Source organism: Merops nubicus, unplaced genomic scaffold (assembly GCF_000691845.1).
Source record: "Merops nubicus isolate BGI_N331 unplaced genomic scaffold, ASM69184v1 scaffold4534, whole genome shotgun sequence".
NCBI lineage: Eukaryota > Metazoa > Chordata > Aves > Coraciiformes > Meropidae > Merops > Merops nubicus.
In genome coordinates, this window is record NW_008603503.1 from 58,115 (window position 1) to 82,099 (window position 23,985).

Consider the following 23,985-nt stretch of genomic DNA (forward strand, 5'->3'; position numbering starts at 1 on the left):
AGATAATGGCTCAAGTCTGAAAGCAGACCATGCCCTCAGGGAAATATGTTTTGGTTTTTTTTTAGTAGATGTGGCATAGATGTCACCGATTTGGGCTCTTCTGTCTTGCTTTACGTTGTGATTTCCTATTACACCTAACACATCACTATTTAAGGACCAGTCTAAAATGTTGAAAATTTAATGACCATTCTAATATTGAAAATATGTGATTAACACTTCTTAAGTTTAGGACACACTTATACACATAGCTTTTTGCTCATATAAATGCCTTACCTATACTATATCAACATTCTAAATGTTTAACTTGTATGTTAAAGCAAATAATAGACTAAAGTAATTGTAGTACCAAGAACTGTGTAAAGTCAAAGTCTAATAATGAAGGCTTTCAGGACAATAAAGGAGAAATTCTTTGTGTGGGTATACACACTGTAATTAGTTTTAGCTAATAGCAGAGCTTCTCATATTGTAGCTTTTCTCTTTTTGTATGTATTTTTGAAGACTCTAAAAAAGACTGCAGTCAAGCTGGAAGTCCTGGCACTGTTTTGGTGCTCGTGTCTTTTTCTTATCAATATAGGGTGCCTTCTACCTGCATATTGTATGGAAATTTTTCTCCTTGTAGAACCAGTTTTATGGTCTCCATTGAACAGAGCTTAGACAGTCCAATGGCCTCTGAAGCGGTTAATGAAGCACTCCATCCTGTGTAGTGACTTTATTTCCATAATAATTCTAATTATAGGAATAAAAGAATTATCTCCATTACCTCTGAATTTGAAACGGCTGTTTAAAGAGACGCTGGAAATTGAGCCCATACTGATAATTATTTCTCCTGGTGCTGATCCCTCTCAAGAGTTGCAAGAACTTGCCAGTGTTGAAAGAAATACTGAGTGCTACCATCAGGTCAGTCTTAGATAAGTATGATGATTGAAAACCACAATGTGTAAAATTTTACATCAGTAATATCTGGTTTACCTTGAGTTTTGAGGAAGTTCGTGTGTAAAAGAATAGTTTGGTGGCTATGTGTTTGTCACTCCCACCTGTCTCACCACTAGCTTCTGATCCCTTTGAAAAAATGGCTTAGGGAAGACAGACACAGTGGTCATCCTAGAAGGAGAATCTACATGACAACACTCCTCTAACTTTGAGAAGGGAAAATTGAGAAGGTAGATGAAAGAGAACAGAAGAGACTAAGAATTGTTATATATGCTGAAATATCATCTTTTTTTAGTGTGGAGTAATTGAAATACAAAGATAACCCACTGAAAATTTGACTTCATAATTTCCTCTGGCTATAGGACTTGCCCATTTCTTTTTTCAACAGAAAACATAACTGTCCAGTGTTTGTGAATACTTTAGTTTTTCTGAAAATCAGTAAGATATTTAAAGAAATTTTACAGGCAAATGTTAACCAGTTAATTGTCGACGTGAGTTCCTGAACAGAAATCTTATATTTCAAGTCTTTTTAAACAAATGTATGTATTTGTTTACCACTGATTTAGTGTGCTGTACTACTGTATTGTCTGGTGAATTTTAGTTGTCTTCTTTTGGCTATTTTAAATTATTCCAAGATCCTATATTTAGTTATATTTAGGCAAAGAATATCTCTGTATCATCATATAAAACTAAGGCCCCAAGCTGTTCTGATTCAGTGCATTTTTAGGATAAAAGACAGGATGAATTTCCTCTTAAGGGATATTTGAGGAAGTTATAATAGTCACAATAGTTGTATTTTGCTATAGCAGTAATGCTAAAACAAGACTTTTCAGAAGGGCTTAAGACCACTTCCTTTTCAACTTTTTTTTGGTTCAAAGTTTTCTGTTATGTATGGCTTCGAATTAAAACTAAGGTGAATGTACTCTGCAGATAGTCTTAATATCAATTGTTGCAGTAATTGTGCCACAGAACAAGTCCCTTCTTTATTTATTTTCAATCTTCACTAATTTATCTGAAAGTTCATTTTTGGATCTTTGTGTTTCCTTTTGAAGATCCAAATTTATTTTAGCTGCAATTTGTTTAAAAAAGAATAAGAAAAGACTGCTTGTTAAGCTATTCATATTTCCCAGTTGGAAAGAGAGCAGTTTTTTTTCACTCATCTTGGTATGAATTTGAGCATTTCTCTTCAAAGGAAGTACTCCTAACTTACAGTCCAAAAAAAAATTGTTCTCATTTATCTCTTGTTTTTGTATCAGCAGTTCTGTAGTAATACAGTTAAATCACTGATATTTAAATTATTTTTTGAGTGTCCAGGGAATACCAGCACTGTAACCAAATTATGTGGTTTTTTTTTTCCTTAAAAGGACAAGTTAATATTTTTTCTTAAGAAACTCTGTTTAAGAAACTTCTGCAAAGAAGAAACTACAATTTCCTTAATCTTTTCCCTATTTTAGTAACCTATTACATTAGGGAAAATTTTTATTGTCTTTAGCACATCTTTTTACATATGCACTCTAACTTAGAAACACCGTTTTGTATTTAGCTATTAAATGAGGTCTGATAAACTCCTGATAAAACTGTGTCTGTCCTTTCAGATTGCAATGGGCCAAGGCCAAGCTGACCTGGCTATTCAAACTTTAAAAGAATGTGCAGGCAATGGAGAATGGCTGTGTTTGAAGAACCTGCATCTTGTTACGTCTTGGCTTCCTGTACTGGAAAAGGTGAGAGCAACTAGAGAAGAATGTACTGGAAAACAGACAAAGTCAGTATGCCCAATTTCTGAAGCATTTCAGGCAGTTCCATGGTAGTGTTTAAAATTCCAACAGTTTAAAAATAAACCTTTGCAGTTTTCACAGTCATGAGTGTAAGGTGAGATGCTTCAGATCTAAGCAGCTCCTTCCTTTGTGTGAGTGCTTTAATTTTCAGACAGTGTAGGTTATTTCTGCCACAAGGAGTGAACAAATGCTTCTGTTAGAATTTCTGGTACTTTATGGCATGCTGCCCATGTTTTCTGAACTCTAAATCTATGTACATTTAAATTTATTCTTTTTTTTTTTTTTCCCCCCTTCTAGGACTTTCAGTAGTAGTTCTTTTTTTTTAAAGTGTAGCTTGTGTCTAAATCACTAAGAGGTTTTTGCTAGTTTGTGATTAAATGTTTAATGTTTTATAGAAACATGCTCTTACTTACAGCATGTAAAATCATTAACTTGCAAACTAAGTCAAAGTGAATTTACATGTATATCACTGTGAAATCCACAAAAAAAACTATCTCAAAAAAAGAAAAGTGGGGAATGCCTATCAACAGTTATTACAACTTTAATTTTCCAGTTTCTATAATTGTCTCTAAAGTGTACTCTATGCACATGAGCTTGGAGTCTGTCTTTTGCCTAGCCATGACCGTGTGGCGTCATGTGCCTTTTAATACTCTTATAATCCATTCTGAAAAAATAGAAAGGCAAAGTGAGATAACACTGATGTGCATCATCTGGTCTGAATACTATAGTGAACAGTAAGGAAGTGTTTGTAAGCCTCTTAGGAATTATAAAGTTTCAGATCTTGTATGTATTAAAATATAGATATGTATCAGATGTTTCTTGTTCTTTCCTCAAGACCATAGTACTGAATCTGTTAAACTTGCTGAGCTTAATATAGGCTGGGATTTGCTCATGTTTGACTCAGCACATGCCCTTGTCTGTTTTGCACATTATTAGCTAGTGTGGGGCTATGTAATTCATGTGCTTGAACATCCTGTGAAGATACATTTGTCTATTTATAATTCAGCTCCATCAATTTAGTTCTCACAACCTTTCAATTTGAGAAGATGAAATAGACTTGTGGTTGCTGTGAGCTTTACTGGTATGATGATACCTTCACAGCTTACAACTGACGTGTGCTGCACATGATTGTGCTTGAACCAGGATGTATATTGCCTTGTTTTCTTTTCTTAAATCTGCTTCCAAGGCTGTGGATTATTTTCATATCTTAGTTTGTCTCCCATAACATCCTCATAGACAAGCTGATGAAATACAGGCCTGATTATACAACAGTGAGGTAGATTTAGAACTGGCCTATCTGCGTGGCTCAGAGCTTTGTCATCAGTGGTAAAAAACACAGACAGAGGCCAGTCATCAGTGGTGTGCTCCAGGCACTGGCCACGTTGTTTAACAGCTTAATTAATGACATGGATAACAGGATAGAGTGCATCCACAGCAAGTATAGAAGATTAAAAACTGGAAGAAATTATTGATACAGCAGTTGAGTATGCTTTCATTCAGAAAGACTTTGATAGGCTGGAAAAGTAGGCTGACAAGAACCTTGGGAGTTCAGCAAATGGACATGTCAAGTGCTTCCCATGAGAAGGAATAACTCCAGGCACCCAGACATTCTGGGGACTAACTGGCTGAAAAGCAGCTTGGCAGAAAAGACCTGGAAGTCCTGGTGGATAAGAAGCTGACTATGAGACAGCAAAGTGCCCTTGTGGCAAAAAAGGCCACTGACCTCCTGGGCTGCGTTAGGCAGAGGGAGAGGTGATCCTGCTCCTCTGGTCAGCCCTGGTAAGACATCTGCAGTGTTGTGTCCAGTGCTGGGCTACCTGGTGCAAAAGAAGCATGAGCACACTGGAACCACTCCAGTAAATGGCCACAAAGGCGATGAAGTGACTGGAGCACGTGTCACACAAGGAGAGACTGAGAGAAGTGGGACTGTTCAGCCTGGTGAAGAGAAAATTTAGGGAGCAATCTTATCATTTAGTGTGTATTGGCTAATGGGAAGGAGTAAAGGAGCTAGATTCAGACTCTTCTTGGAGGTGTCCTGTGACAGAACAAGAGGCTCTGGGCACAAACTGACATGCCATTTAAACAGAAGAGAAAAGATTTTTACTGTGAGGATGGTCAAACACTAGAACAGGTTGCTCAGAGAGCTTGTCATCTCCATCCTTGGAGATAAGACCTGCCTGGATACATATCTGGGCAACCTGCTGTAGCTGACTTTGCTTTGAGCATGGGGTTGGACTAGTCAGCCTCCAGAGGTTCCTTCCATTCTCAACAGTTCTGTGATTCTAGGTACCACATATAGTTGTCATTTTGCCTGAAGAGCAGAACAATTAATGGCCTGACAGAATTTTCTTCTTTACTAAAACCACAGGAAACAAAATTATCATGATTATCTTTTAGAGATGATAAAAATGAATAGATGTGAGAAAATCTGTAAAGATACTTTTGGGCTATATTTCTTCCAGGACATGTAAATAAAATGTTGACATAAAGTCAGTTGTCAAACAGCTTTGGTATATTCCATGGAAGATACAGTTGTTTAAGATGCAGATAAAGCACTAGCAGATTTTTCATACATTCAGTAGTTACATATTTTTGGTGAAGCCTTTGTATTTGAAATAACAGTTAACAATATTTATTCTCTTAGAACTCCATTTTTCTGACTTAAAGATTCTGATACGTGAAGTGTGCATATAATAAACACTTAAAGAAAAATAAATTAATATAGCTATACAGTTGTTCGAAGTCATTGAGAACTGTTGTTGAAATGCAGCCCACGTTGCAAGCCTTTGTCTTCTGAGATGTCACTTTCTGGTATTTTTTTACTTAAAAGGAGTGAAGAACTGATGTATATTTTTATCCTCTAAATGTTGGATCTGGGAGGGAGGTGCAAATATTTTAACAGCTAGGATGAACTTTGAATAGTATATAGAGTGTCTGGAGGCAACACATCTTAAACTACAGTCTTTTGAATAACCTTACTTGTAAAAACAAGAAAAGAATTTTTAGGCAGGCCTAACTTTCTAATTTAGGATATTATGATTTTGTAAATATTGTTCTGTATATTAAAAAAAAACCCAAACCCTACTTCAATATATAATGTCTCTTTAATAGGAACTGAATACATTACAGCCTCAACCAAACTTTCGCCTTTGGCTTACTACTGAAGTTCACCCAAAATTTACTCCAATTTTGCTTCAATCAAGTCTGAAAATAACTTATGAAGTAAGATCTGTTTGGAAAGCCTTTATTACATGTTTGCAATGAATAAACTTGCATGTATAGTAAACTATATGTTTAGATAGAATAAAGTTTGAAGAATGTGGACTATTTACATAACTGGTTTTGCCTTCTATTTCAGTTAGATGTAATACAAAAAATGCTATGAATTTCCCTTGAAAGATTTTTGATGATTGTTTGTAATGCATATTTGAAAGTTTCCAGAAGCTATGCTTTAAAGGGAAGATTTGTAAAATTTCTTCTGAGATATTTTTACCAACTTAAAGTCTGAACAGAAAATAAATTTACTTGAGGGAAGTATTTGTTCTGTTTTGTGCTCCAAATTCTTTTATACATTTCTTCAGTGGTGATTAAGTTCCAGGTTGTTGGAAAGTGCTGTAATCGTGCATTACTGTGAACTATGGAAATCATGGATAGGGGTGCTAGTAACCCTTCCTTTGGTTGTGGAGTGTGGAGATTTTGCCTACAGCTAAACCAGGAAGCTCTGACTTTTTAAAGTGCAAGGTTGCTGACTTTAAAGAAGCCAAAATTGTTGTACCTTTGTATTTACTCAAGATATTGTTAAAATTCTCATATACCTTCTTGCTTATATTGAGGTCTTCAGTGCTACAGAATCTACAGAACTATGCAGATCATCTCATTTCATCTAGCTTCTTGAAGTTACTGGTCTCACTATTTTTGGAATAGTTGGAACTTCTGCAATGTTCTGAATCCTTCTGTTACCTTTTAATTTGTAATAAATATATTTGTTACCATGAAAGGGCAATGGTAGCCAATGACTTGGCAATAATACTTGATTATTATACAGTTGTGATATGTCCTTTACCTGTTACCAATCAAAATGTGGATGATTTTTTTTTTTTTAAAGTCATCAGTTTACTATAAATATCAGGTCTTCTGTCTAGAACAGTGTTTTCCTTCCAATGCAGGCACCTCCAGGCCTCAAAAAGAATCTCTTGAGAACCTATGAATCTTGGACACCTGAGCAAATTAATAAAAAGGGAAATTTGTCTCGAGCACATTCTCTCTTTTGCTTAGCGTGGTTTCATGCTGTATGCCAGGAAAGAAGAAATTATATCCCCCAGGTAATAATTTTTTTGCTACCTTTTTAAAAATTTACCCCATTTATTGGCTTTTATACTTGGAAGGTTTTTTCATCAGGTCTGTACTGTGTCGTGTTCAGGATGAGAAAAACTTGGATACTTCTGCTTTGTGCCTTCAGTACTGTCTTTGAATTCACTGGAAAATAAGATCTTGGTCACCTGAATTCCTGTCCATCTGAAAGCTTGCTACTTCCTGCATGGAGTGATTTGTGTACTAGCTGACACTGACGCAGGAATGAGGAGCCCTGGAAAAGATTCTGTGAATTCTCTTTGTTTGGAACAGGAAAAAGTTGTTTGGAAACATACACGATTGAATGGAAGACATGGAATTAAGAGACGCTTTGGTGGGAAGGAGGAGACAACATTGTCTACTCTTTCTTCACACAAACCCTGTTCAAGGAGAAGGAACAATCCTTATTTCTTGTGAGGTTTATAATGGTTTTCAGGACAACAATATGTTTTTTCTTTACATAAATTTTTGATTCAAGCAAGCAATTCTTTCTCCTGCAGAGGCTCAAATTAACCAAAACAGAAAAAATCACCAACCAAAGAACTATTCTGTCTTTTTTATTTTATTTAGACTAGGGGTGAAATGAACCTGTTGTCTGCAAGATTTGATTTGGCAGAGCCTGTAACATGTCGAGAGCTTTTTGCTAGTTTTTACTTTGTGATTTGTAAGGTTGTTTGCCCCTTGCAGTAACATATTTCGACTGTGGTGTTCAAGAAGTAGAATAAGTGCGAAAATATTTAAAGGACTAATCTGACACATGAACTCTTATTTGGCATTCTTCACATTCATGTTCCCTTACCACCAGCTTTCCAGGTGACACAAGATAGGATTATGGATTTCTCCTTAATTCTATTGTATTTGTGTTTGTCTTGTGCAGGCTTAGTGATGGTTTAATATTTGATTTAAGATAAACAGTTTGTAATATTGCTGGACTGAAGTTAATTCCAGCCAGAAGCTTTTGTATTTTATAATGAGTTACAGGTTGTTTTGGGTCTGTGTACAGATCTGTCAAAAAAAACCACTGAACATTCTTGAGAGAATGGAGCATCTTTTCATTTTATGACCTTCAGGGTGACTGGATGATGGTTTGATTTTTATTTGTGGAGCAGATGCAGTCTTGACCTGAGACTGTATCCATCTCACTGGATATGTGCATGTTACCTGCCACATTTGCACATTTGGTGACCTTATTGTGGCCTGGTGACCTTATGGTGGCCTTCCAGTATCTTAGGGGGGCCTACAAGAAAGCTGGGGAGGGACTTTTTAGGATATTGAGTAACAACAGGACTAGGGGGAATGGGGCCAAGCTGGAAGTGGGCAGATTCAGGCTGGATGTGAGGAAGAAGTTCTTCCCCATGAGAGTGGTGAGACCCTGGAATGGGTTGCCCAGGGAGGTGGTTGAGGCCCCATCCCTGGGGGTCTTTAAGGCCAGGCTGGATGAGGCTCTGGGCAGCCTGATCTAGTGGGAGGTGTCCCTGCTCATGGCAGAGGGGTTGGAACTGGGTGATCCTTGTGGTCCCTTCCAACCCTGACAGATTCTGATCTGTTTTAGCAGAGGACTTATTAGTGTTGACTTAATGGTTGGACTTGGTGATCTTAAAGGTCTCTTCCAACCTAAAGGATTCTATGATTTCCCATCATGAGCCATATGCTCCTGGTGCTATGATATGATCCATGTGCAGCCATAAGGTTGCAGCCATGGTACAGTCATAAGAAAGTACAGCAACAGGAGATAACTTTGAGATCTGGATTTCCTAAATTCTGCATCATATATCAATATTTATACTTACCCATTTATTTTGAAAGGTTTTTGTGGGAATTCTATACGCATCACCCATTAATGCTTTATAGAGAGTAATGCCACCAAGAACAGAAAGGAGATGCAAACTGAGAATGATTAAAATAAACATGAATGACATGAATTAAGGAGTAAAATGATGAAAGTATAATGTAGTCTGTGTTTGAAGAATCAGACCTATTTATGAAAATCCAAAGGAAACTGATATACAAAAAAAGCCCTCAGAAATAAAATCACAATTCTATGCATGATCTAGTCAAAGATGTCAGCAAGCTTTAGTTGACATAAGTACCATTGAGAAATATCATAATCTTAAGTTTATATTCCTTGTACTCAGTGTATTCTAGTTGGTAAGATTAATTACACTAGTAGAGACAATTTTATATATATACACACAAACAACCTCTGCTGAATGTTTCAAAGGAAGCACTTTAGAGAAAATAGTTCATCTCTTTTTTTTTTAATTCAGTGTTATTATACAGTATTCAGTAACTGCATAATATTTGTGTTTTACTTCATGATCATCATGTGACTAATTAAATTCTTTGGATTTCTTTTAATGGCAGGGTTGGACCAAATTTTATGAGTTTTCTTTATCTGATCTCCGTGCTGGTTTTGACATTATTGATAGTCTGTTTGAAGGTAAGTAACTTCTTAAGGAAAGATTTCTCACCTCTGGGGCATAATCCCTCTGAATGTCTCTCATTTAAAACTTCTAGAATATTATGAACTTTCACAGTAGTTTTTATGGATCTGTTACTTGCCATGATTGTTTCTTTTGGAGTTCAGAGTGGGGCTGTTCTTAGAGGCTGTTTTGAAGGTATTTACATTTTGCATTGGAACATTTTCACAAATGCCAACACATGACCAAGTCATTAGGTAACTACTTCAGTACGGGAAGTAGTCTGACTCCAAATCAGCTGTGCCTAGGGTTATTAGGCTTTTCTAGATGTAGATCCAGACTTGGAGGATATAGCTGTGTTAGTAAACAGGTAAGGGCGGGACACAGCCTCGAAACTATACCATGATGATCAGGTTTGTATTTTCCCATACTTGGATTATGCAGACTGGCATTCTTGTAGGCAGTGACAATGTGTGGTTTGGCAGATAGCAGAGCCTGGAGACTCTTTCCAGTAGGCTACTTTGGGGGTAGGAGGCTACTTTGTTTTAGGGTGAAAGATAGTTCAGCTGTATAGATGCAGGTGTCCTTGTGCCATCTGACCTTGGTTTCAAATGGGACCTGTCCCATTTTACCATTAGTAGAGGTATTGTATAAAGAGCTTATCTTTCTACAAAACTCAGATAACAGTGGAGATGCTGGAAAGCTCTTGCTAGTAAGCAGAGATAGAAACAGGGTAAATAATTCCATTTTTGGGAGATTGGGTAAACCAGTAATTTCTTCACGCCAAGAAGTATTCTGTTTAGCCCATTGAGTCCAGAGGAATAAATAGGAAATACAGGAGTTCCTGGAAGATGATGTCTTCTGTCTCCATTCCTTCCCAGTGTGAACTCCCCACATATTGAACTGAATATGAATTGAATATGAATGTGTTGCTCATATTGAAACTCACTGTTAGATAGAGCCCACTTCATTGTTCTGTTAAGTAGCATGGTCAATTCTTAATACTAGTTAATGTGAAAAAGGTAATTTTGTTTAAAGCCTGCATTTTATATCATTTCAAAGTTAGGAACTCTTATTAGAGATCATTCCTTGTAATTGACTTAAAGAGATTTATGGATGGTTAGTACTGTTGGAACTGGACCTTAGTTACACAGACTTGAAACCTACAGTAATGTAAAGAGTTTGAATCATTAACTGTCAATAATAATCATTAATTATTAACTATTGCAGTGAAGATAACTTTTTTTAAAAAGAGATGACTTAAGCAGTTGGAAACAATGCTTACCACCAACAAACCCACCTTAAAGTAATTGCTGCTTCCTTTTTTCTAGTGACTTTAAGAAGTACCTTTCTGATCAAGCTTTTACCTGCTTGTGAAAGCTCTAGGGTATAAGTAGATCATTGTCCCATGTTGTTATTTTGGACAACCGTGGTAGAAGGGAGGGAAAACAAGTCATTTTGAACCTGTGGGATATAGCTAAGCCAGAGTTATCTAATTGCAACATCAGTCTGGCCAGGAAAGTAATATTAATATGCTTAATTTTATCTGGTCTTTTATGTGATTTATAATGATTTGCAGTGTACCTGTCCTGGACCTCTTTGTATTTGAAAGATGACATTTCCAGTTGTGTTATCTATTTTGAGCATGATCTGATTTTGGTTCCATGAATCAATTTATTATGTGAGATCAGGTGTTACTGTGATACAAAGTAGTATATAAAATTCTGAACAAGGGAAATTATTTTTATTTATGACAAAGGAGCACATAATTAAAATTTTAATAGATTAAATTTTGAAATGCATATAACCGGTTGGCTTATCTACAATAAAAGGCACTTCAACACTTAAGTAATATTTCTAATAACTCAATCTGAAGCACAGTAAATGTTCATTTTATCAACAAGAGATATTTAAAATGTCCTTGAAGTCTTTGCATCTTTTCTTATTTAGTAAAATAGAATAAAAACAATTAGAAATTAATTAATTGATGTGGTTTTATTTTTTTTATTTCATTGAAGGACTGCAATGACAACAAGAAATGTTCAGAGTGACCAATAAAAAACTAATATTAATTAATTTGTAGGTTCCAGAGATTTTCAGTGGGAATTTGTGCACGGCTTGTTTGAAAACGCAATTTATGGGGGCCGTGTAGACAATTACTTTGATATGAGGGTTCTTCGGTCCTACTTGGAGCAACTTTTCAATTCACAAGTCATTGGCGGTTTAAATGCTAGAGGCAAGAGGATGACAACTTTCCCGTGTTCGATCTCTTTGCCCAATTCCTGCAGTATTTTGGTAGGTATACAGCTTCTGTCACCTCATATAGAAATTAAAATCTGTTATTTTCAAGAATTATTCTTCAAAATAATTCAACAGAGAAAACCAGAGGTACCATCCAAAAGATACCGCCATTTATTGAAGACTTTTGTGTGACGCGCTCATTTGTAAGTTGTCAGAACTATTCTGCTACTCTGTTTGGTCAGTCTCCTTTTTGTGATATCTCGTTGGACTATGGTGCAGAGCAGCATAGCTATGAAGAAATAAGCAAAATAATTTGGGTCAATTTGTGACAAAGGATATCAAAATATATGTCCTTGTTTACAAATTTTATCAACATAATTTATTAACAAGCTGTGGAGGATATATAACTTTTTATTGGGAGATAAATATGGATTCTGGTTGTCCTGTAGTGTTACTTTGATGTAAATGAGGGAATTCAGCAGAGTCTAAAGAACTGATGTGTCCCTATCCTTTCACATACTATTGTTGTTGTTACTGGTATTAAGATTCATCTGCATTTTAATGTAGGATTCCATATTAGTCCTCTAATATGAGCTGATAGATAAATGGAACTATGCCAGTTGAAATAAATTGCTGTCATTTTGGCATTCTTTACTTGGATTCTGACTGTTCAGGATTTGGGTTAATTTATTTTTTTAACTTCAGATATGATGATTGTTCTGTATAGGTGTGCGGAGTTAATATCTTAAAGAGGGAAGGAATAAACAAACCAGGCTAGTCTCCATTCTTGTACGTAACATGGTCAAATAGATGAACTTTTCTTCTTGCCTGCACTGCATTTAATATCAATTTAATATCACTCAATTTCTTATAGTTGTATGGTTATTTATGTGAGAGTTTATACTTTTGTGTTTTAAATACTTTACTGCAAGTAGTTTCGGTTAGTAGAATCAAAGCTAAGTTAACTGGAATAATAGCTCTTACTGAGCAGTGTTCCTTCAGTGTTTGGGGCAGAGATCTGCTCCTGATGATATAACTCTGAAGTGAGATTACATGTCAAAGTAAATCATGCACACCTAGGACATACTCCTGCAAGCAAAGGACAAAACGCACGTGCTATAACACAATAGGGTGCAGCCAGACTTTTAAACAGTAAATATTTTTGCCTTTAAAGCCACAATAAAAGAGACATCCAGCACCATTAGTTGACCTTTGTCTGCAAGGACTCTTCCTGTTTTGTACAAGAGCAGCATCGCTAGTGACTATTACACTATAACCACTATTGATGCTATTCTGCATCTCCAGTGATTGTGCAAACATATTTTTATCCAGTTTCACTTTTTTTGAGTGATATCTTCATAGATTTAAACAGAACTATGCTCTTCATTTTATAAATATGTATTTTGGTCTACTATTTGAATTCCAAATGCTGTAATAATTTTTATTTTTTATATCGTCATTAATCTTAGTTCAAAGTTTTCAAAAGAGTTATTGTAACTACTTTTCAGAGACAGTCTTAGCATATTTTTCTTTTCAGTTGATAGCATCACTGTAATCACAGTTACTTTTTACTCTTTTAGAGTGGAAACAATGTATAAAAGAAGATACTTTTTTTATAACTAAAATTAAGAAATTTATGAACAAGATTACCAAGATATGTCATGTGCCTTATCCTAATGTTTGTGCTATGCAGTAGACTTAATTAAATTCTTTTCAGCATACACTGTTAATTCCATGAGCTGAACAGGAAGTTCCATCTGTCGTGTTTACTTTTTTCTTCTCATGCAGGATTATCGTCATATTATTGAAAGCCTTCCAGAAGATGACAAACCTGACTTCTTCGGCCTGCCTGCTAATATTGCTTGTTCGTCACAACGTATGATCAGTTCCCAGGTACTCTTACATTTTTCATTGACCTCTGAATCTTTTATGTGTCTGTTATAAGCTAGGGAACCCAACTGCCTCTTCATAAATAGGAATTTCTGTAAGAAAATAAGGGTAAAATGGAGGGATTTTGGAATATATTCACTTCTCTCTGTAGAACGTTTTAATATAATAGCAATTATATTTTGTTACAAAGATACTGGTTTAGGACTTAAAGAATTACTAAGAACGTTCACAATAATATAATTCAGTTTGTTTCAAAGAGTATGCACATATGGAGTAGTTTCACTAATTCTATTTATACTGTTAATCCAACTCCAAAGAGTTCTTACAGGTGCTGTTCACTGCAAGCGAAAGTTTTAGTTTTGGTCAATACTAATATAATAGCTTCACAAAAAGTATGGGTGACATATTATGCTTTATCTGGAAGAGAAATTTTAACAAATTCTCCCAGTAGTCAGAATTCTACCCTTACTATTAGAAATGTGAAATTTTGAAAGAAATGCTGTTCTCTCTGGAGAATAACATGTAACTACTTAGGCATGTTATACTGAAATTCTGAACATAATGAGAAGTTCATTCCAGGGTTTTTGCGAGTCTTAATTTAAAAATTCACTAATTTTAAATATTTCTGTTATTGTTTGAGCTGTAAGATATGGCAGATAGCTATATGATAGTCACGAGTTCTCAGCTACTAATTACTTGCAGTCTAGTCCAGATTTGGATACATTTAACAAGTGAGAGTGCAGTTATCGTAGTGCTGGAATAATAAACAATGCTAAAGATTTTTCACCTATTTGTTTTAGAGTTGTGTGTAGAAACTTCATTGGGTGAGTGGCCTGGGTCACTCATTTTGGTCACTATTGATGGCACAACTGGGCAGCTATTCTTGTCACCATTTCCTTTGTAGGGCCAGAAAATACTGAGTGTCTCTCTTGTTCTCATAACTTATGTTCTGTCAGTCTAAGAAGGGAAAAGACGGAGAGATTTGGATTCTGGATGTCTTCATGATCAGTAGGATGAGGGTAATATGCTGAGCTCAGGAAGTCCTCTATTACAAAACTAAAACATGCACCAAGACTCAGTGTAGCTCTGTTTTATTTCATCTTCAAGTCTTCTACGAAAACATCAACTTCAAAGGCCTTTGTTTTTGTCAGATACACTGTAGGCTGCTGATTATTTTATTTATTTCATCTATACTTACATAATGTATTAAGAGCTGCAGTTATTAAAAATGCTAGTATTTGAAAATAAGTCCTTAGCTACCCTCCATGAAATCAGAATAGATGGAGAGTTCCTGTGTGAAGGGAAGAAGGTAACGAGTGCATTTCCATGCAGACTCTTACTCTGCTGAACTGGTCTGTCATAGTATTGATTGTAAACTATGGATTATAATCTTGAAAATAGGAGACTCTTGTAGTTAAAATTCTGTGAGATGTTTCTTTGTCATATGAGAGATTTCCACATCCTTCCAATAACAGTTTGTGCTGCTACTTTAAGTCAGGTTAAGTAACAGAAATGAGAGATTTTTCTTAAATTGTGTTTCTGTCTAACTGTGAATCCTATTGCCATTCCATCTGTGACAGTTTGGCAGCTGTCTTGGATCCACAGGCGATCACATGGTTCACAGTCTGAGGTTGAATGGTTGCCTTCCAACAGGAGTGTTTCTCATAAATTCATTACCAAGCTAAAGCTGAGAAAGCTGAATGAATAAGGTAGTGAGAAATAAATTGCTACCAGCTAAGTTGCCATGTGTCCAGCACCAGAAAGGTGAAATATAATTTCATGTCCTCTACTTCACTGATTCTCTGCTAAGGATGTGGTATATTCTTTTATAATTTGTGTCTACTGCCCCATGTTTTCTTATCTACTAGCCATTATAATTTCTCAGTCTGTATTTTTATTAGCATCATCTTCCCTATGCAGAGATGCAGATAATTCTATCGTCTACATCACTGAACTCAGGATTAGGGGAAGCAGGGTGTTTTTTTAAACATATATACTTTGAAGTTAACTTGTTTAAACCAACTGGCAGCAGTGTTGAAGTGAGTCGTATGTTTAGGCTCAAGGATTTAAAATAACCATTCAGATATACATTGGTTTTAAGTGAATTGTAGTTAGAAATCTTTTATCTGTTCAAAATCTTTTAAAATAATTATTTAAACATGTTAACAGTATGATCTGTTCTATTAACCCTAAAGTTAAACTAATGTAATTCTATTACAAGAAATTTAATATCATTTTATGATATCATTTCACTACCCAAGATGGAATATTTAGATAATAGAAATGTAAATTTTGACACTATTTCTATGAATATTATCTTTCCTGTATAGGCAAAATAGTTTGTGTTGCTGCAACAAAGCTGCTGCAGCAGAAAACTGGTGCAGCATAGTGCAGCATTTTGCAGTTGTGCAGAGATCTCTTCTGTAACCTGCTGCATTGCTAATGTTTGGGTAAACCTAAAGCAGCACTAAAAGAAGTGGCCTTTTTTCAATAACCTGGCTCATATTAATTACGTTCAACTTTTATTTTTTTCCTGCAGAGAACTTCAAGTCTAATTTAAGAGCTGAATATCTTTAGCTGTATTATTTTCACATTGGTAATTACTAATTGAATTATTAGAAATTAGGTCTTATGATGTTCTGTAGTGTAATTCAGAGAGTATTATATTTCATGCGTACTGGTAAGAGCCATTTTATTTTAAGAAAATATTTTAATAGGATGTTTTCAGCAGCACAACATAAATTTTTTTTTTCTCAATTTTTTCTTTAGTTGCTTTATGTCGGTAGAGCTAGGTAAATTTTTAGAGGCTGGATTTCTTGACTTCACTGTGGCTCTTTGGTTCTGCCTTTCCTACTGTCACAACAAGCCTGTGACACAACATCCCTTAGGTTGAATATGGTGGTGAATAATCTCACATCTCTTGAGATGTTCTCTCTGCAGAGCAGTGCAGTTAAAATAGAAAAGAACTCAGCTCCAGGAGTCAGCATAGCTTGTCATGTCTGTTTTACACCAAGTAGAGATTTTCTGTACAGTTGCAACTCAAGTTTCCTCACACTTGGCAAGAGTCCTCACCACTCAGTCACAGTCATGCTCCTTTCTTCTGATCTGATAAACACTATGTCTTTGCCTGTATTTTGGTCTATATTCAGGTGGTTTCATCTCCCAGTCCAGCCTGTAACAAATAACCAATGTTCAAAGCAGTCAGAATATGTAAGGATTTACTTTAGGTTTCCTGCAGATGAGAAAGGTCTAATTTAGATCTCCCTCCAGTCACTTTCTTACAAAATGGGCTTTTGGCTCCAGTGTAATTCTTATTTTTGGGACTATATTTCCGTTCTTCTATGAATTCCTGTGACCCAATTTCATCTTTTATTATAATTTTTAATGGAAGCAAACATAAACTGTCTCAAAGTAACATTTATCATATGTGCAAAAATATGATTTTTACAGTCTGAAGCAAGCAGGCCTGTGGATGTGTTTTTACACCTTTGAAAAGCAGTAAGAGCTATCTTGTTGTGCAGGATTTAGCATACCTGCACTAACAACCACCATAGGAAGATGAAATGAAAATGCAGAGCCATTGTTTTCTCTCACTTCTCTCTTTGCACAGCAGACATAGTCATTGCAGGTGATCCTTAGACAGTATAATGTTTAAAGACTCCTGTTAGTGTTTGTGATCCCATCATATCCTGTTGAATGGCTATGCCTGCAAATGCCTACAGCCTGTAACTCGTAGCTATGTATGGTCAGTCAAGTGGGTAATCTAAACATTACCCAGTAACACAGTAAAGCACTTTGTGAAAAAAGCTATTCAGTTTTCCAAGTTTTCCAAGACTGTTCAAATATGACTGGCAAAGATAATCAATATGGCTAGCATTTAGTTTGCTTAATGCTAATGTCTATAAAGAATACTGTGTATAATAATTTTAGTAATACCTTGCATCAGGAACTCAGCTTTCTTTTACATGTACAGATTCATAATACTTCATAGAGAATGTCATATGAGACAAGTAAGTCTTAGTCACGTTGAAGATTAGGCCGTTTTCAATATTTTTGTGGAATAATGAATACACTGACACATACCATGCAAGGATAAGGAATAATTACAGTCTCTCTGTATTCTGGTCCAGCATCTCAGTTCTTCTCTGTCCACCATCCCAGTAATGGCAAGTGGAAGGCAAGCCTGTGGGATTCCAGTCCAGGTTTTAGGACCTCTGGGGGTTAACTGTGCATGCGTAATTGAAACTTTTTAAAGTTCATGAAGGACTGTCTCGTGTGGGTGGGACCCCACACTGAAGTCAGGGGCAGAGTGAGGAGGAAGGAGCAGCAGAAACAACGCATAATGAGCTGACCACAACCCCCATTCCTCATCCCCTTGCACCGCTTGGGGGGAGGAGGTAGAGAAATCAGGAATGAAGTTGAGCCTGGGAAGAAATTAGGGGCTGGGAGAAGGTGTTTCAAGATTTTTTTTTGTTATTTCTCATTAACCTACTCTGATTTGATAGGTAGTAAATTATTGTCCTTGAGACATGTCTGTTTTACCCATGATGGTGACTGGTGAGCAATCTCCCTGTCCTTATTTCACCCCACAAGCCTTTCAGTGTATTTTCTCTTCCCTGTCCAGCTGAGGAGGAGAGTGATGGAACAGCTTTGGTGGACACCTGGCATCCAGCACCTTTGTTGAAGAGTCCACAGACTGTAGCTTTTTATCAATTCTTCATTTAAATACTATAGAACTATTTAATTGTAGCTTTTAGATAATTTAATGTTGAGCTATGAATACATATAAGGTTCCAAATTACTTCAGCTGAACTTACTTGGAGTATTTTTCCTCCTCTGTCTTGTCCTTTGTAATTTTATTTGCTTTTGAACCAGGCCCATAGTACTCTGCAGTTCTGACGGTTCTGATGCAACAAAATTACTTGCTTTAAGCACCTGTTTTAAACAAATTTTCTAGTCTCAAACATAATCCAAATCTGACTAGTATTTTCTGTATCGAGGTAGAGGATATGGGTAATTTAATTTTCCTAGATACATTTCTCTCAAACCCGGTGGCATTCTTGTCTTCACCTGTTTTATCTTAAAGTGAGTGATGGGAATCGCTCTGACTTCTCCCAGTTAGCAGCTCCATTATTTTTATTATCTGAAAGTAATTGCAGAAGGATGGTTCCTTGACATATTCCTTTTTCTTTAAATCCTAGATATTTATCTCAACTCTTTTGATAATAATTTATTCTGCCTTTCTCTTTCATCTAATTAATCTCAAAATGTCTTCATGGAATCCATCTGGTATTCATGAAAGCACCATAAAGAGCAGAGCAGCTCCTCTAACTTTAATGTGGCTCTTTGTATTGTTAACAAAAGAACTGACTTGCTCTTTGACATATTTAGAGGAATGCCTTTACCATCGTGTTATACCCTAGGTGCTTTCTTCCAAACTTCTGCCCCTCCATTTCTCTTTGGACTTGGGTCATCGTTGCCTGATACACCTAGTTTAAGCCTTTGCTTGCAAGACTGTTGGCAGATATTAATTAGACTTGGCCATATGGATTCTGTCTGCCCCTGGCTGTCAAACTCTCTCAAACAAGATGTCACAGCCATAAGAACCAAAGTCATGTCTGCAACATCCCAGCTCGGCAACCAGGTATTGTGTCTTGCTTGCGTGGTCACGTGCATTCCTGTCCCATTCCCTTCACTTGCAGAGTTGAGGAGAACACCACCTGGGCCCTATGTCCATAGTCACCTGGTACGTCCTCTGACTGACATTCATTCTGATCCATGAGTCAGGCTCAAGTAGCCCACATGCATAGTACTTTTTCCTCCATGCCAGTCTGTACTCATTCTGCAGTTGCACATTGGCAGGTGGAGGAGGAGGTTTTTACTTCTTGCTGGAAGTCACAAAATTCCCCTTCAGTTTACCAGTATGGACTTTAGGGTAGCCACTACATGATGGCAGATAAACAAACAAAATAGAAAAGATATTTTTTATATTAAGGATGATATTCCCCTAACAAAGTTTTATTTTTCTCAGAGCTAGGTGCCTAATTTGATGGTTATCTAGGGTTCCTGTATGTAACTAGACTTTCTGTATGTTACAGTCCATCTCCAAAGAACAACATTCCTACCTAATGTAGAGTGAATTACATAAACCTGTGAAATCCTGTTTCTTTCACTACTATTAGCTTCAGTTAGTGTTTCAGTATTTCTTAAAATAACTCCTGTGTTAATACCAAATACTGTATTTAAATGTTCTTTAATACATTTCCTACAAGTCAATGGCATTTTAAAATAGATTTTGTGCAATAAAAGCGTATTTTTAAAATACACAGAGAGGTTCTGACAGATTTGTAGTTCAACTCTTAGAGGATATTTTCTTTAAATCCTACTAGAACAGATTTGTGGTGTATTTATTGATTTAAGCCACTTCAAATTCCTCTGATAGATGTTGGAATAATTTCATGTGGGTTTATCTTTCCTTTGTATGTCTAGCTGTTGTGATAGAAAAATTGATAAGCCAAATTCAAGGCCAATTGAAGTTAAAAGAAAGAAACCCCAGTCTAATTCATCTCTTCTAACTTAAATCATGTGAATATTAGCCACCTCATCTTAACTGGTTATCCATTTTTTTTTTTTTTTTTTGTTACTAAAGAAAGACAAGCAGCTACAGGGAATAATTTGTGCCATTCTTAGGCATCTAAAATAAAAGGGTGAATCATCTCTTGGAAGTACTTACTTTCTATTGAACTTTGGATCAAGCTCTGTAATATTGTCAAAAGTGTTTCTAAAAATTGTATAATGAAAATTTTTAAAGACCATTTAAGAGATGAAAAAAAAATGCCATAACTACCAGGTTGTTGGCTATGCAGAAATGGGAGGGTCTCTCTTCTGCTGGAAGCTGGAGTATTTGAAAAATTAGATATTCACAGGGACACGAACGAATCAAAACACTTTTCCTCCCATTTCTGCATTGAGTGTTGTAACAATCCAAATATAGTCATCACACTTCCAGTATTCAATTTAAAATTGAAAAGTTCAGGAGGAAGTGAAAATTCAAGCATTTTAAAGCATGCAGGTTATAGTGCTTGTCTCAGTGTTCTTAGAAATGCTAAGAAATGAAAAAGGGATTTTATTAATTATTAAATAGGGTTTTTTTATTTTGTTTCAAATTTCATTTCTTAGCTATCAGTTTCATTTTATTTAATTGCTAAATGGTTCCCACAACTAATGGTGCATCCTTAGGCAAGACCATCACTCACATTAATGGAATACAGTGTACTTGTGAGACTGACCTGTTACTTGCTCACTGACAGCAGCTTTTCAAGAGTGCAGCTTGAGAATAAGGAAGATTCTTGAAAAAAAAAGTGAGTTAAAAATGTAAATGGTATCTTAAGTTAATGCATGAGGAACAGAAGGAAAGGCATACACACCATGTTCATAAGAGGACATGAAAGGATTGGATTTCTAATTTGCATTGGAAAAGTTTTCTTATATCACATAATTACAGAAATTCTGGTTAGAAGGAGTTCATGTGTTCCAGCTTCCTCCTATAAGAGAACAGTTGCTGACACTACCTATAGCTTTGTCTGTGTGCACTGTGTGGCATCATCCAAGTTGTTCCTGAAGAAATTGAATGGTATGGGCCCCAGTATCAAACCCTAGTTTCCTTCTCTTCTCAACAGCTGCAAGCCAGATTTCCAGCCCTTGATCACTACTGTCTGAGTCGAGAAATACAGCCAGTTTTCCACCCAGCCCATTCTTTGAGATCATGCTTCAAGTCCATACTTCCTCAGCTTCCAAACTAGGAATGTAATTGCGGATCATGTTAAAAACCTTATTAGCATTACCCCAGCTCTTCCCTCATTCACAGTCGTTTCATCACAGAAGGCAATCAGGTTGGTCAAGCAGGATTTGCTCTTGGTAAAGCCATGGTGGCCGTTTCCAATTGCCTTCTTTTTCCCTGTAGTGTTTGGAAGAGGATTCCATGTAGGTGTGTTCCATCATCTCTTCAGCGGCAGAGATTAGGTGGAATAGTCTATCATTCCATGAATCCTGCATCCATTTCTAGGGCAGGCATAATGATACCATTACCAGCAGTAACGATTTTCTCTGCCATGATTTTTCATGGGCATTACGGAGCAGCCTTGGCATTGCATTGGCCAGCAGCCATTGGTGAATCTCATCTGAACTTCACTGATTTGAGTAGAACCATAGAATTGTAGAATCATTTAGGTTGGAAAGACCCTTAAGTTCATTGAGTCCAACTGTAAACCTAACACTGCCAAGTCCACCACTAAACAATGTGCCTAAATGCCACATCTCCATATCTTTTAAATACCTCCAGGGATGGTTATTCAACCACTTCTTTGTGCAGCCAGCTCCAGGGCTTTACAACCCTTTTGGGGCAGAAATGTTTCCTATTATCCAACCTAAACCTCCCCTGGCACAACTTGAGAACATTTCCTCTTGTCCTGTTGCTTGCTACATGGGAGAAAGACTGACCCCCACCTCGCTATACCCTCCTCTCAGGTAGTTGTAGAGAGAGATAAGGTCTCCCTACAGCCTTCTCTTCTGCAGACTAAACAACCCCAGTTCCCTCAGCTGCTCGTCATAAGATTTATGCTCTAGACCCTTCACCAGTTTCATTTCCCGTCTCTGGACATGCTTCAGCACGTCAGTGTCCTTGTAGTGAAGGGCCCAAAACTAAACAGACTATTCAAGGTGTGATCTCACCAGTGCCAAGAACAGGGAGATGATCACTTCCCTACTCCTGTTGGACACAATTTCTGATCCAAGCCAGCATGCTGTTGGTTACCTGGGCACGCTGCTGGATCATGTTCAGGTGGCTGTCAACCAGCACCCCCAGGTCCCTTTCTGCTGGGCAACTTTCCAGCCACTCTTCCCCAAGCCTGTAGCACTGCATGGGGTTGTTGTGACCCAAGTGGAGGATGTGGCACTTGGGCCTTGTTAAACCTCATACAGCTGGCCTTAGCACATCGACCCAGGCTGTCCAGATCCCTCTGTAGAGCCTCCTTACCTTAAAGCAGTTCAACACTCCTGCTGCACTTGGTGTCCTGGGCAAACTTGCTGAGGGTGCACTCAATCCTGTCATACAGATCATTGATAAAAATATTAAAGAGAACTGGCCTCAAAACAGGGCCCTGTGGAACACCACTTGTGACTGGCCGCCAACTGGATTTAACTCCGTGTTCATATATGAGTATGTTAATGTTCTCCAAGTAGACTATTTCCCAGTATTAGCTGCTCCTTTTCTTCCTTCTCTTCTCCCAATTTACTGATGATAGGATGAGAGGAAATGGCCTCAAGTTGTGCCAGGGGAGGTTTTATTTGGATATACGGAGGAATTTCTTCACTGAGAGAGTGGCTGGGCACTGGAAGGGGCTGCCCAGGGAGGTGGTGGAGTCATCATCCCTGGAGGTGTTCAAAAAATGAGTACATGTAGCACATGAAGCTATGGTCTAGTGATTAAGGAAATGTTGGGATGAAGATTTGACTTGATGATCGTAGAAGTCCTTTCCAACCATAGTGATTCTAAGTGATTCTATGATTCTATTCCTAAGCCATGCACAGAGGCCATTGAATACTTCAGGCTTCTAAGTACCATCCCTCACTTACGTTTTTTTCATTTGTCAAGTGCCCCATGTTTTCTTTGAACTTTTACATATGTGCTGAAGCATGTCTCTGCCTCAGTGTTCCCCACTGGGCTTTGGCTTTTCTAATTTCATCCTGAAGTGCTCAGGCAGTGCTTTTAGTTCCTTTTTTTTTTTTTTTTTTGCTCCTTTGAATCCATTGAGAACCCTCCCTGCTTACCCAACAGCTATTCTGTGGAAAAGTCTTACTCTTTCTGCACAATGAGGCGATTTGTTCTGAAGCTCACTCAAAAATACCCCTTTATTCCTCTTTTTAATCAGCTGAAAATAACGTGCTGCCCACTGTACTGTCTCCACTTTTCTCTCCCTTTTGCTCACTTCTCATGGGAGTTCACAACAGCTCCTCAAATGTGTCTGCTTTCCTTTCATGTGCTGTTTACCTCATGCCTATCCTCAACATATACCAAAATATAAATAATCATTCCTGCCTGCATTTGCGATGTTGGCTTTTAACCAGCACTTCGGATATTTCCTTCACTAATTTCCTCATTAATAATACAGCTTTTTCATATATATTTTGAAATACAAACATGCACAGTTACAAATAATGGTATTAAAAGGGCGTCTGCAAATGAAAGGTAACTCTTAATTTGAGTTAAAATTTATGAGCTAGCAGGTCTCTCATGAATTTTATTCAGGCTTTTATGATATAATTCCCATGAAAATTTGTTGATGCAGTTCTTTAACATAGCATAAAACTTGTGTGTTTTA

At 36.9% G+C, this 23,985-nt stretch overlaps 1 protein-coding gene across 1 annotated transcript in view; it reads left to right on the top strand.

Moving 5' to 3' along the window:
- Positions 1-23,985, top strand: part of DYNC2H1 (dynein, cytoplasmic 2, heavy chain 1) — a gene marked incomplete at its 5' end in the record, with an annotated part of 129,629 nt that overhangs the window by 56,780 nt on the left and 48,864 nt on the right. The window contains 7 exon segments of the mRNA XM_008938682.1: positions 737-897; positions 2,526-2,651; positions 5,817-5,927; positions 6,872-7,027; positions 9,420-9,495; positions 11,559-11,770; positions 13,505-13,609. Of these exon segments, the coding sequence (XP_008936930.1) occupies positions 737-897; positions 2,526-2,651; positions 5,817-5,927; positions 6,872-7,027; positions 9,420-9,495; positions 11,559-11,770; positions 13,505-13,609 (947 nt within the window).